The sequence below is a fragment of the Pelophylax lessonae genome (genome assembly GCF_965119305.1).
Source record: "Pelophylax lessonae genome assembly, chromosome: 13".
Lineage (NCBI taxonomy): Eukaryota > Metazoa > Chordata > Amphibia > Anura > Ranidae > Pelophylax > Pelophylax lessonae.
The window spans coordinates 98,278,536-98,292,281 of record NC_138780.1 but is presented as its reverse complement, the minus strand read 5'-3'; the positions used below and the strand labels follow the sequence as shown (position 1 = coordinate 98,292,281).

The 13,746-nt window shown below is 45.6% G+C and overlaps 1 protein-coding gene across 1 annotated transcript in view; it reads right to left on the bottom strand.

Moving 5' to 3' along the window:
- Positions 1 to 13,746, bottom strand: part of PRKD1 (protein kinase D1) — a 277,377-nt gene that overhangs the window by 19,746 nt on the left and 243,885 nt on the right. The window contains exons 13-14 of the mRNA XM_082275698.1: positions 1,901 to 2,062; positions 1,721 to 1,819 (exon numbers count right to left, since the gene is read on the bottom strand). Coding sequence (XP_082131824.1) covers positions 1,721 to 1,819; positions 1,901 to 2,062 — 261 coding nt within the window. The remainder of the gene's footprint in view (positions 1 to 1,720; positions 1,820 to 1,900; positions 2,063 to 13,746) is intronic.

Sequence of the window (13,746 nt, the reverse complement as noted above, 5' to 3'; positions counted from 1 at the left end):
ATCGGAGCGGTGTCGCAAAGTTGGCGTTGCACTGATTGGAACTGTACCATTGCCGGCAATAGGCTGTGGCTTGTTATGCAATTTGAGCTGTCAACCCGCATAATAAATCACTCCAATGTGAACGAGGCCTTAAGGTAACTTGAACACTGGTTCTACAAAGTTACATTAAGATCTCATCTAAATATTGATAAGGAGTATTGGTATGGCAGAAATAAACAAGAACCAGAAACTTTGAACAAACTGGGTCATTTTATCATGCACAAACTATCCAAATAAGTCCATGCACATGACAAATTTTAGATCAGTTTTCTAGTGTAGCCTTAAAGCGTAACTCCACCCAAAAGGGGAAGTTCTGCTTTAAGTCATCCTTTCCCCCTGCTCTGCCATATTTGGCAAATCCCCCCCCCCCCCCGGGGGGGGGGGGGATTGTTGGACATGCACATAGTTGGTTACTTTTGACAGGTACCCACTTCTGCTTGGATCGCCTATGCAATCTAAGAGCCAGGCCACACTGCCGTGACTTGTCAACCTGACAAGTCACGCTCCCTCGCGGTCCATTGACCGCTACAGGACCTGTTCTAATAGGAGCGACAGAAGTCGCTCCGACTTAGAAAAAGGGTCCTGTACTACTTCGGGGCGACCTCGGAGCAACTTGCATAGACTTCCATTATGTGAAGTCCCTGCAAGTCGCTCCGAAGTCATGGTGCATGGTAATGCACAATTTGCCACCGAAGTCGTGCAGAGTCGTGTCGCCTTAGTGTGAACCGACTCTAAACAGAAGTTCTCCCCCTCCCTTTCCACCTGCAGTCTTCTGGGACACAACGTAGGTCCCAGAAGACTGCCGGACCAATAACAAAGCACAGCGCCATTTGCACACAAGCAGTGGGCAGCCGGCTATGAAGCCAAAATCAGCATAGCCAGTTGCCCACAGTTGGGATGCAGATGCCTGGACCAGAAGCAGATTGAAGAATTGGCTCGGGGGAGGACGGTGCTGGAGACCACGAACAGGTAAGTGTCCTTTTATTGTAAGTCAGGATTTTTTTTTAACCTGAGTGAACAACTGCGTTTAAATGCTCAAATCGTGCGCTTGGAGTGGAGATTTGTGTGTATTTTATGCTGTATGCAAGTAAACATATGTGTAACTTACAAGCATACATCACAATAGAACTCTATTGGAGCTGTCCGCCTTGTAGCAACAAATAATGCAAAGTGGCAGGATCTAAAAGGCAGACCAGCTTGAGCCACCTGCTGTCCTTGGGGCTTGGAGGCAAATGGCACTATGGCCGAGGCCATGACACAGGGCCGATGTAAATAATACACACTACTGATGTGTACATGTAAGCCTTGACTGAATGAGTCATTCAAGTTGCAACCACGCATGCAGAGGATGACTGGCCTTCAGTCATCTTTGAAGGCCCGCCATTCTGCGCATGGAGAAACAGCCACATGGATAACAAATTTAGGACCAACATATGTTCAATATTCATAGGATGCAGGCAGCTCAAGTCACCTAGAGTCCTAGCAATCAATAGTGCACACGTGTGCAGTACACTTGTATGCACACACATTACAGAAACATTTACATGCGTACAGCTTCAGCTTCTGGTAGTGCGATCAGGAGTATTTACACCTATTTGCATGAGGACTTAGTTTGCTTGGTTTTGGTAGCCTATAGGCTCATCCTGTTTCACACTTCTACAAAGGACATTTTGTAACTTACCTGAGGAAAGGGTTCTGCTGAAGCAAGCAGCACATTTTCCGGTTTCAGGTCACAGTGCACAATATTTTTGAAGTGAAGGTGTCGCAGTGCTACCAAAATCTTAAAAGAAGCAAATGTTTATGTTTCAGAAACTCTTTATACACTTCTCAGGATGGGACAACAGAATAATCATACACTAACCTGTGTAACCAGGAATTTGGTGATACGCTCTGGTAACCTTCCCTTTTCACTGGATAGAATCATCTCAAGCATGTCACCATGCAACTTCTCCATTACTACAAACACTCTTTCTGGTGTCTCAAACATACACTCCAAGTTTACAACTCCACGGTGATGCAGATTCTGGAGAAAAATACATTATATGACATATTTGTACAATACATGTGCATTATGTTCTTTACCACCATCCTGTTCTTCCACAATACACTGTTCATCTTGCTTTAAAAAAGGCAAAAAATTTTATGGATAAACAAGGAAAGAGTTTAGCTGGCCATAGACCGCGATTTTCTTTCTGGCAACCACGAGTCAGTGTTTATGGGGGAAGCCAACCCACCTGGGAGGACAGCTGCTTGCATTCATTGCATATAAAATTGTAATCAAGTTAATCAACTGATCAGCTTGGGTACCTTCAGCCTGCCCATACATGGTTCATATCTTAGTTGGCTCCAGCTGAACCATCCGTGATTCGAACAGTCTATGGCCAGCTTTAGATTCTCTCTTAGATTTTTGCGGTCTTTGGGTACCCCCTGGGGAGTTTTCTTCTCACTTCCCTCCCTAGTAACCTGACAAGAAGAGGGAAATCCCACCTCACAGTTGTTACCAAAAAGTGAGGGGAAATATCTCAAGTGGGGTTAGAGACCAATAAAAATCTAGATGTGCAAGGAAGAAAGTGCTAAAAGCAGAACATATATACATTCAGATTAAGTTCAGACTCAAGTCATAAAATAAAATGCGTTTTGGGGGTTCAAATGGTTCCATTTCATCAGGCCTAAAATTAACACAAATGATTTTGATCACTATACAGTACTGACAGGTGTCTAAGTGGTGATCTTAAAATTAAACAATAGATTGATATTGAGTGTAGCTCTTGCACCCATGTCACATTGGGAGCAGTGGTTGCATCCCAACTGACAGCAATGGGGCTGCCTATAACAACTGTGCACCCCTGTGCAGGTAAACACAGCCCTTACAAGAGGTAAGATTTATACGCCCCATGTGAACGTGTCCTAATGCAACATGCCTCAGAACATAAAAATGTGCATTTAAATGCACTAAACTGTGGTCCTCTTGGGCGCTAAGAACAGACTCCACAAGATGCCTGCTCTTATATTTTTAACTCAAAAACATTTCTTTCCTAATGTTTCTTGCTGGCTGTTTGCATGCCGCCTTGTAGTTTTCAATGGCTCTCCAACATAATGCCATAATGTTGCATGCACCACAGCATCCGAAAATGCACTACTGTGCGTTTTGGTGCGCTGAACTGGAAAAAATGGTGGACATTCAATCTTTTCCCTGTTCTGATGCACTGGAAGGCTATTAATTTGATCAACCCAGATCAAACAGGTAAATCAAGCCTAAACTAAAAAGGTTCCCTGAATCTACCAAAAAACGATATCAGTTATTGAAATTGTATACGTTTGTCAAACTGGAATCCCAAAGCCTTTAATTTTTGACATCCCATTTATTTCCCAATAGTGTAATACTCTTAAGTTTTCCCAGTAACTTTGACCTTTACCAAAACAATTTTACAAGTTATTAGTAGGACAATATTCCCTAGCTAAACTGAAAACAAAATCGTATTATTACTAGCTTCTAAAACCTGGGAAGTCTCTTACAGAGTTAGTATGTGTAAACCTATAACAAGTGAAGTGCTAAAACAGAGCCTAAAACACTGGAGACAGGTATAGGTGTAAACATCAATTAAGTATAAATGAGGACTCATAATGATACAAATGAAGCTATCACATAACACAGGACAGGTGTGTAAGCTGGTTTACAAATACAATTATGTGTGGACAAATTGCTAATGTAACAAGAACTCAGAAGTTTAGTCTTAATGGAAAATTGGGTATAGCTTGGCTGCAGTCTTTGTTCTCCTAAAACATTACACTTGACAGATAAAAATAAGAGGACACAAAGGGGCAGTATCAAGTTAAAGTAAACACACAGGAAAACAAACCGAACCAAAATGATTCCACTTCCTTTCCTAATTAGGCCTAGGTCTTGCAACATGAGCACTAAATAATGTGTTGTACCCCAATTTCAACATCATTTGATGAAGGGCAGAGTGGACCTAGATCAATATTGATGTATCCATTCCATATGTATTGTGTCATGGCTCAGGTCTAGAAGAGTGGTAAGCTAGGTCGCCCTGTGCATTCTCCAGGTTAAAGCAGTTACGCTTGGGTTTCCAAAACTTTTAGCTGTCAAATTACTACAGCTTTTATTTCGCTTCATTATTAATTCTACTTCTGAAACTTGCACATTATGACAACACTTTACCTACACTAACTTTAATCACACTCTACCACTATTAACACAACCGTGTTATTCTTTCTACCACAAGGCTGTTCTTTACACAAGTCTATATTTAAAGCTTTAGGCATAAACTTCATCCAGTCCACCTCTAATCCATGCTATTAGGCTCTCCCCCCTTTACTCTTTGAGGCTAGATATACTCACCGAAATCGCCCATCCAGGCACCACACCACCACTGTTTCCATGTTGCGGGGGGGGGGGTGGCTGATCCAGCACTGTGATACCCCCCTAAAGTCCATCTTTTTCTTAATACTGAGATGGCCCTGCCACACCCAATTCAATAGACGCTAACTACCTCACTGATGTGGGCACTCAGAGAAGGACCCAGACCAGGAGGTAAATAGAAGAGAAAACTCAGGCCTGGACTGTCATCTGACATGGTTACAGGTAAAAGGGCTTTGAAATAAGGCTGATTTTATTTTTATTTTTTCAATATAGTGATTATTTAGAAGTTGACAGGCAGGAGGGGGAAGGATTTTATTATGGAGTAGGGTTTTATTGTACAAAGCTGTTGTATATCTTAGCAAAGAGTGAAAACAAAGGAGATTATTCAGAAATTCCTCAAAAGGAGCCAGCACTGACAATCCCACATTATTAATATAGTCTGAATTACAATTTTTTACTTGCAACATTGGCCATGAAACTCATCTAATTTTATGTATATATTAAAATATGGTGAAATGTGTTATGGTTAGCCACTTCTAGAGCTGCACAATTCTAGATAAAATTACAATTTTTTTGCTTAGAATAAAGATCATGATTCTCGGCGTAACATCGTCTTTTTTTTTTTTTTTTTTTATTTAAAATTTTCAAATTTAACAAAACATAGGATATGGACATGCATGTACATAACATATATCGAAACAGCAATATGCGGTGGGGGTAGGGGGCAACACGTCCATTGCCGATAACTAGGGTAAGGGGGCAAGGAGTAGGGGGCGGGACCAATCTCCAAAACATAGAGTCCAACAATGGGGAATCAAGTGGGGGTTGCAATAGAGAGATCATGACGGTTCGGAAATATGAAGGAGTCAGGGGGAGAGTCCAAAACGTTATTGGCATATTTCGAAAAGACACTCCACTTGGCGTTGAAGGCCGCAATCGCACGTGGGGCCTTCGAGTCCATATTGAGGCGATCAATGGACTGGAGCGTGGTTAGCTCTGACCGAAGCATGGCTACATGGGGGGGGGGGAGGTGGCAATCCAATGTTTTAGTATCAAACGCCTTGCAATGAGTAGTGCGGTCAGGATCCAGAGACGAGGTGGATTCGCTGCGGTGTCGGACCATTTCTGTAGACGCTTGTCCCAGTAGCCAAAGAGCAATAACATAGGATCCTTTGGTACGGTGACTGCGGCCACTGTGGTTATAAAGTTCAAGATTTGGTCCCAGAATGCAGAGATCGGGGCGCAGTCCCAAAATTTGTGGAAGAGTGAGGGGCGCTCCTTGCGACACATAGTGCATTTGTGGGCATCTTGGACAGTTTTGTCTGATAAGAAAGGAATGTGTGCTCTGTGGAATATTTTGAGCTGGGTTTCTTGCCACACCGAATTGGGAGTAAGAGCCAGGGTGGTCCGAAGACCGCTGATAATCTTGGGCAAAGTGTCATCAGCCGGGAAGACCTTGAGCCAGTTTGCTGCTGAAGAAGTGAAGGAAGCAGGTGGGCAGAGTCGGATAAGTGGTTTGTATATGTCAGAAATAGTATACTTGCCAGAGTCCAATAAAGTGTCAATGAGAGATAGCCTAATCCTGCTATCAGGTTTGGTGTGCGTGTCCCGGATGTAGTGACGGCATTGCGCCAGGTAAAAGGATTCTGAGGGGGGCAGAGTGAACATGTCCATCATGTCAGCGTCAGAGCGCAGTATTCCTGTTTGAGGGTCACAAAATTGGTAGAAGTTGACCAGTCCCTTTGACTTCCATTCTTCGTAGACCGCATGGTCCAGGCCGGGGGGGAAAGTGGGGTTCCCTCTAATGGGAAGGTATTTGGAGAAGTACAGAGGTATCTTCAAAAGTTTCCTCACCTCCCTCCACGCAACAACCGTGTCCCGTAGGAGCAGATTATGGCGCAGTGAGGGTGGGAGTTGAGTCCATTTGGTGTGAAGAAGTGAGACGAGTGAAAAAGGCCTAGACATCTGAGACTCCAGCTCAACATTGGCGAATTGAGAAGACTGAGATATCCAGTCCAGTGCCAATCTCAATAGACAGGACAAATTATATAAACGAATACTCGGAAAATTCATACCCGCGTCTCGCCTGGGGAGGCATAACTTATTCAATGAGATGCGAGGTCTCTTCCCACGCCAAAGAAATCTGGAGAACGCCTTGGAGAGGTCTTGCACATCTTTGTGCTTAATCAATAGGGGAAGGGTCTGGAGAAAATACAGGATGCGGGCAAAACTGACCATTTTGATCAAATGGCATCTCCCCAGAAGAGACAACGGCAGGTCCTTCCAGTTTTCCAGTTCCCCTTTCACTTTAGCAAACAATGGTGGGTAGTTGAGGGTATAGATGGAGGAGGGTGTCCTACCGATTTTTATGCCTAGGTAAGTGATAGAGTGTTGCGCTATTTTAAAAGGGGAGTCCGATTCCCAACTTCGGGCCGTGTCCAGCCCCAAGGGGAGAATCTCACTCTTGGAAAAATTTATTTTAAGGCCCGAACATTTCCTAAACGCATTAAACGTGGACACAATCGCAGGGATGTCTGCAGAGGGGCACGAGGTGAATAGGAGGACATCATCTGCAAATAAAGAAATCCTCAGGTCTGTGTGACCCAGACGGATCCCATGAAGGGGTGCAGGACCAGAGAGGTATCTAGATAGGGGTTCCAAGGCCAGATTAAAGAGTAGTGGGGACAGCGGGCAACCTTGGCGGGTACCTTTAAACAGTCGAAAGTCTTCAGTCAGTGCACCACCTACACAGAGTCTGGCCGTCGGGGAAGCGTACATGGAAGTGATCAGGCGAACGAACGAGCCCTGGAAGCCCATGGCATCCAAGACCCTACGCAGCCAGACAAAGTTTACATTGTCGAATGCCTTTTCGGCGTCAAGGGTCACAATGGCCAAGTCTCGCGAGGGGAACAAACGTGCCTGCTCCAGTACCAGCAAAACCTTCCGGATATTCACCGAAGCCGACCGTCCCTTGGTAAAGCCGGACTGTGCAGGGTGGATCAGATGTGGCATAATGATAGCCAAACGAGAGGCAACGATTTTTGACAGTATTTTCACATCAAGATTAAGTAACGAGATAGGGCGGTAGGATCCTGGTTCTAGGGGGTCTTTACCCTTTTTTGCAAGTAATTTAATAATGGCTTGATTACCCGTTGGGAGATAAGGCCCACCTTCCCAAATGCTGGCGTAGACCGCCACCAAAGTGGGAACCAGGCTTGCCGTGATGGATTTGTAAAATTCCCCCGTAAGGCCGTCTGGACCAGGCGATTTACTTGCCGTGAGATGCTTAATAGTGTGCGTGACCTCTTCCGCCGAGATAGGTGAATTTAGCATGTCGAGCTGGGCAGGTGTGATGCGGGGGAGTCCCGTATCTAATAAAAACATCTCACCCGAGGCATCATCGACTTCCTCCGGGCCGTAGAGCTCAGAGTAGAAGTCTCTCATAATACGTTGGACGCCTTGGGGGGTGGAATCCACAACACCCGACGGATCTCGCAGGGATCCAATATGTGTGGGAGACGGTCGCCCCTTGCACATCCTCGCCAACAGTTTGCCAGCCTTGTTGCCGAACCTGTGCAAGGAGGCCGCAAAATGCGCCGTGTGAATACGTTCGACCTTATCGGCCCATTCATCAAAGTTCTTTTTGGCCAAGACCCATTGATCCCTGTTCGGTTGACTATCGGTTAGTACTAGATTACGATGTGCCTCGCTAAGACGATTACTCGCCGCCTTATAGCCGCTGTTCGCATGTCGTTTAAAGGCCGCCGCATAGGAGATGATACGACCTCTCAGAAAGGCCTTACCCGCTTCCCAAAACAAATGGGGGGAGGAGACGTGGGCCGCATTGGTGTCGACATATTCCTGCCATGCCCGCTCAAGGTAGACCCTAAAGTCCTCGTTGTTGGCCAGAAAAGAGGGGAAGCGCCATATCAGGGGAACAGGAGGGGAACCAGTGAGGTCAATGGTTAGGGAGAGTGGGGAGTGGTCGGATATTGCTATGTCGTGGATCACTGCGTCTTGAGTGACTGGTAGTAGCGATTCTGTACAAAAGAGGTAGTCAATCCTCGTGAAAATTTTGTGGGGGTGGGAGTAGAAAGTAAATTCTCTATCTGTCGGGTGGAAATGTCGCCAGACATCTGTCAGAGCGAGGGAGGCAGTAAGAATGGCTAGAGGAGTGGGGGGACCGCCCGGGCTAGACCGCGCATCCGTAGGTGGTCGGGACCTGTCAAGGACTGTGTCCATGACAGCATTGAAGTCGCCCCCCATCAAATGAGGGATGGGGGGAAAAGCCAGGGTTCGGGTTGATAGCATGGAATAGAAGGACTGATCAAAAACATTGGGAGCATAGACGTTAGAAACAATAAGTTCTTTGCTGTTGATGCGGACGTGCGCCGAGACATAACGGCCTTCCGAGTCCCCATCCACTGCAATAACTTCTACCGAGAGCCTTTTATGAAACAGAATGAGGACACCTGCTTTGCGTCCAAGTGCTGCAGAGCCTACCACTTTGCCTACCCAGAGTTTCTCCATCCGAGCCATATCAACAGAGGAAAGATGCGATTCCTGAATAAGAGCGATGTCAGCCCGGAGACGTTTGAGATGCCTCAGGACTTTCATTCTCTTAGCCGGGGACCGAAGACCTTTGACATTCCAGGATATTAGCGTCATAGTTCATCTAAAGGGGCTGGACACCTGCGACAGTCCGGTCTGCGCCTAACCATTATCATGAGGGTAACTAGATTCATACAAGTAAATAAAGATCGCCACCTGGGAAGAGAGGGCCGCCATGCGTGTGTGCAGACCAGAAGGAGTTTGACCCCTGGGGAAAGGGACTGGGGGGAAGGGGGAACTGGAAAACCGGGTAGGAAAACATAGGAGTAAAACAAGAACAGAACATAGTCGCATAGACTTCTCTTTTTTCCGCATGCGTATGCGATGGAGCACAGATCCCCAAGTGCGTCTCCAGACCTAGCAGGGGACAAGTGTAGCCCTGTCAAAGATCTTGTCCGCAGAGACTTGGGTCGCGACCTCCAACCTAGTGTTGGGCAGCCATGGCATATAGCATCACGGACAAAAGGCACCGTAAGAAGACAGCAAACAGTAAAAACAAATAACATTGGCTACCAAGCAGTTGAACACAGAATAGGTCTCCAGTGCAAGAAAACTATCTTACGCTATCTGCCGTTGCCTGGACAGAGTCACCCAGGAGCAGTTCCCGGAGGATAGACGTATCCTAGGTCCCACAGAGGTAAAAAGGAAAAGCCAAAAGGTCACACAGACGATTCAGCGGGGGTGACCTCCGCGGCCAGAGCTAACCACGTCAGAGTAGCGTCGCCGTTTCGGGGATTCCTTCCTAGGGCTGTGAGGGACGTCCGGTCTGGAGAAGGAAAGGGATGTGGCCGAGTTGCCATGACCCGGTTCGCCATGGTGCAGTGAGCGGACAAATTTCTCTGCCTCCGCTGGATCTTGGAATGACAGTTGGTTGCCGTTCGGTGCCCGAAGGCGCAGAGTCGCCGGATAGGCCAGGGTAAATTTGATGCGTTCCTGGTGTAGCTGGGAACATACGGTTTGGAAAGTCTTGCGTTTTTTTGCGACTTCGACTGAGTAGTCTGCAAAAATTAGGATTTTCATACCTTCGATCTGGAAATGTGGATTTTGGCGGAATTTCTGAAGGATGGCAGACTTGTCTGCGTAGTTGAGGTATTTTGCGATGACTGGGCGAGGGGTCTTGCGCTCCTCCGAATAAAGTCCCATTCTGTGGGCCCGTTCAACCACACAGGTCCCTTGTATGCCCAGTGCCACAGGAATTTTTCGGGCACAGATTTCTGGAATGGCCGAGGGTTGGACGGATTCCGGGATCCCGATAAATCTCAGGTTACTCCGCCGAGACCTGTTTTCCAAGTCCTCCAGCTTGTCCATAACCAGACGATTGAATTTATCCTGGGTTTGCTCTGTGCCCTGCATCTGGTACATTTCGTCCTCCACACTGGAGATCCGGGATTCGGCTTCAGTGAGGCGGCGGGAGTGAGACTCCAGCTCCTTCCTAATCACCGCCATGCCTGCAGCCACAGCCTGTTCAACCGATGCCTGTATGGTGGGGGTGAGCAGCTCCACCACCGCTCTCGCAATCCTCTCTGTAGAGGGGTCCGGGGCCGAGGAGGAGGCTGTGTTGGGTGGTCGGAGGTCACCCTCCGCCTGCTTACTAGTGTCCATGGCCGCCGATTCCGCTGCCGAACCGGAGTAGGCCGCGACCGCGGCCTCGATTTGCGCCGGGCCCGGCGGAGGCTTCGCGGCCGGTTTTTCCAGGAACCGCTCCATTCCGGAACGAGGGGTAGAGAGCGGCCGGGTCCGGGGGGGGGGGGTCCCGAGACAGCAGAGGGTGCTGGGGGCAGGCTGGATGCTTTGGGGCTGGTTTTACAAGCCGGTTTGCTGGGGCGCACCGCGGGAGCTGCTTAGGAGCCTGCTACTCCATGCGGCGCCGGAACCGGAAGTAACATCGTCTTTTACATCATACAAAAAAAATGGGCTAACTTTACTGTTTATTTTTTTTTAAATTCATTAAAGTGTATTTCTTTCAAAAAAAAACTGTTTGAAAGACTTCTGCGCAAATACAGTGTGACATAAAAGATTGCAACGGTCGCCATTTTATTCTCTAGGATCTCTGCTAAAAAATGTATATATATATATATATATATATATATATATATATAAAATGTTTAGGGGTTTATATATATAAAATGTTTAGGGGTTCTATGAAATTTTCTAGCAAAAAATACAGATTTTAACTTGTAAGCAACAAGTTTCAGAAAAAGGCCTAGACTTTAAGAAGTTAAACTGCCCTCCTTTACAGACGAAAGTTCATTCCTTTGATCTAAAAGAACAAAGTGATACATTGTAAAACATTGTGTTTATAGTTATCTTGCAGCCTTAACAATGTTGATAATCCTTTGCGGAGGCTTTTTTTTTTTTACAGCATTAAGTGAGCAGAGAACATCTCTGTATGAATTGAGGAAATGCCCTTTTGAGATCATGAAGGGGGAGTGAATCGAGATCGTGATTTTTTAAGATTTATCATGCAACTCTAGCCACTTCCATACCTGGCCAACTCTGGGATTCCTCTTCTACATGTAAAAATCATCAATTTTTGGCTAGAAAATTACTCAGACCCCCCCCCCCCCCCATTCATATATTTTTTTTTTAGTAGAGACCCTAGACAATAAAATGGTGATTGTTGCAATTTGTTAAGCAACACAGTATTTGTGCAATTTTTCAAATGCAACTTTTTTTGAAAAAGAAAAAAAAAAAACACTAAACATTTTTTATCACAATTGTTTGTATCATGTGAAAGGTATTACGCCGAGTAAATAGATACCCAACGTGTCCAGCTTAAAAATTGTGTATGCTCGTGGAATGGCGCCAAACTTCCGCCGGGGACAGGGGTGCTTTACATTTTATTATTTATTTTACTTCTACACTGTTCTTTTCATTTTTTATCACTTTTATTCCTAATACAAGAAATGTACACATTCCAAAAGGCATGATAAAAGGCATGAAAAAAAAAAACTGGCAGTGTTTACATCTGCCAGTTCCTGGAAGTGACATCACGACATTGCTTCCGGCCTCCTAGGGCCAAAAAGATGGCCGGGGACCATCCGGTCCATGGCCAGCTCTATGGCAATCCAGCGCCTCCACCAGATCTATTCTCTGGGTCCCTGATCGAACAGGAGAGCCCAGAGAGGCACCGGAGAGCGGTAGGAGGGAACCGAAACATTGTCCCCTCAGGCCTCCTGTAAAAGCAATCTAGCAGCTGAACAGCTAAAAAGATAGATATCTAAACGATGCCAGTAGCTGCAGGGATCACTCAGATATCACCACTTCAACCCAATGATGTCATATGACTGTTTTTGGATTTATTCCAAAAACATGCTGGAGGATTAATGGAGTTCCACAACTACTGGCCCCAGAGTGCGTGCTTGTACAGAGAGTGATATTACTCTCCATTAGGGCAGGCACATATAGGATACATATTCTATACATATAGGAATGGGAACGGGATATGTCAGAAATATGTCAATATAAAAATAAATAGTCCGAGTAGATAATGCAAACTTTGTGTACACATGAAGAGGTAAATATAGGTGGAGTGGTACAGCGTAACAGAGTAAATGCTACAAGTGTATTCAAGCAGTTCTTCGCCCCTGTTTGAAATAAACTGAAGTGATTGTAAACGATCACCTTGTAAAACAACTCATTCAGTTTAAAAAATAAATTAGATGAAAAACATTTTTTGTAGTGACATAAAAATAGTGACATAAAATTTTTTGTAGTGACATAAAAGAAATACCTTTTTTCCCCTCTGTTCTCATCTGCATAAGAGCTGGGGGGGAGGAGAAGCAGCTGCAGCAGCACACTGAGCTCCCAAGTGAATGGCTGTGCAGCAGAGGTGCTAAGCCATGTCTGTGATCATTGGTGGAGAGTAAACCGAGTTCTCAGCATAGCTATACAACTGACCACGGAGTGTTCTCCTGCTTAGTGGGGTCAGTTTTTTTAATAGGAAAGCAAGGGGACTAGCAGGAACACCATGGATTTCACATAAAGGATTCAATACTAAGAGAGAAAGATATTTTTTGATACAAGTGCATGGTCCAGCTGCCACATATCAGGAAAAATACGATTTTTGTAAGATCTTACCGTAAAACCTTTTACTCTGAAGTCCATCAACAGACGCAGCCTCATCTTCATCAGCTGAATGGGTTATACTGCCACCCTGCAGGAGTAGTCTAGGCAGGAAAAAATGTACATGTACACTCCCACGGACTGTCCCCGCAGGCATAACCCACCCACACTCAGCTCAGCAAGCCAGTTTAGTTGCAAGTAGTGAAGAAAAAAAACATCGCCAAATTAGAGGGACGGGTGCTGCGTCGATGGACTTCAGCAGAGAAAAAGATTTTACGGTGAGATCTTACAAAGATCTTATTTTCTCTATCGTCCATCGACAGACGCAGCCTCATCTTCATCAGCTGAATGGGACGTCCCAAAGCAGTGTAGGCATAAGGGGTGGGAAGAACGCAACCGGAAATGTAAATTCCAAAAGGCTAAACTTAGCCTACTGGGTAACATAAAGCTCAACCAAACAACAGGAGCTCACCCAAGTAAAAACCCCTAAGAGAAACAAAATATCTTACGAAACAGCAGCCTGCAAAACCTTGTGACCAAAAGAGGTATCCGAAGGTGCCAACAAGTCTACCTTGTAGAATTAAGTAAAAGTATGCACAGACGACCAAGTCGCTGCCTTAAAAACTTGTAGAACAGAGGCCTGATGG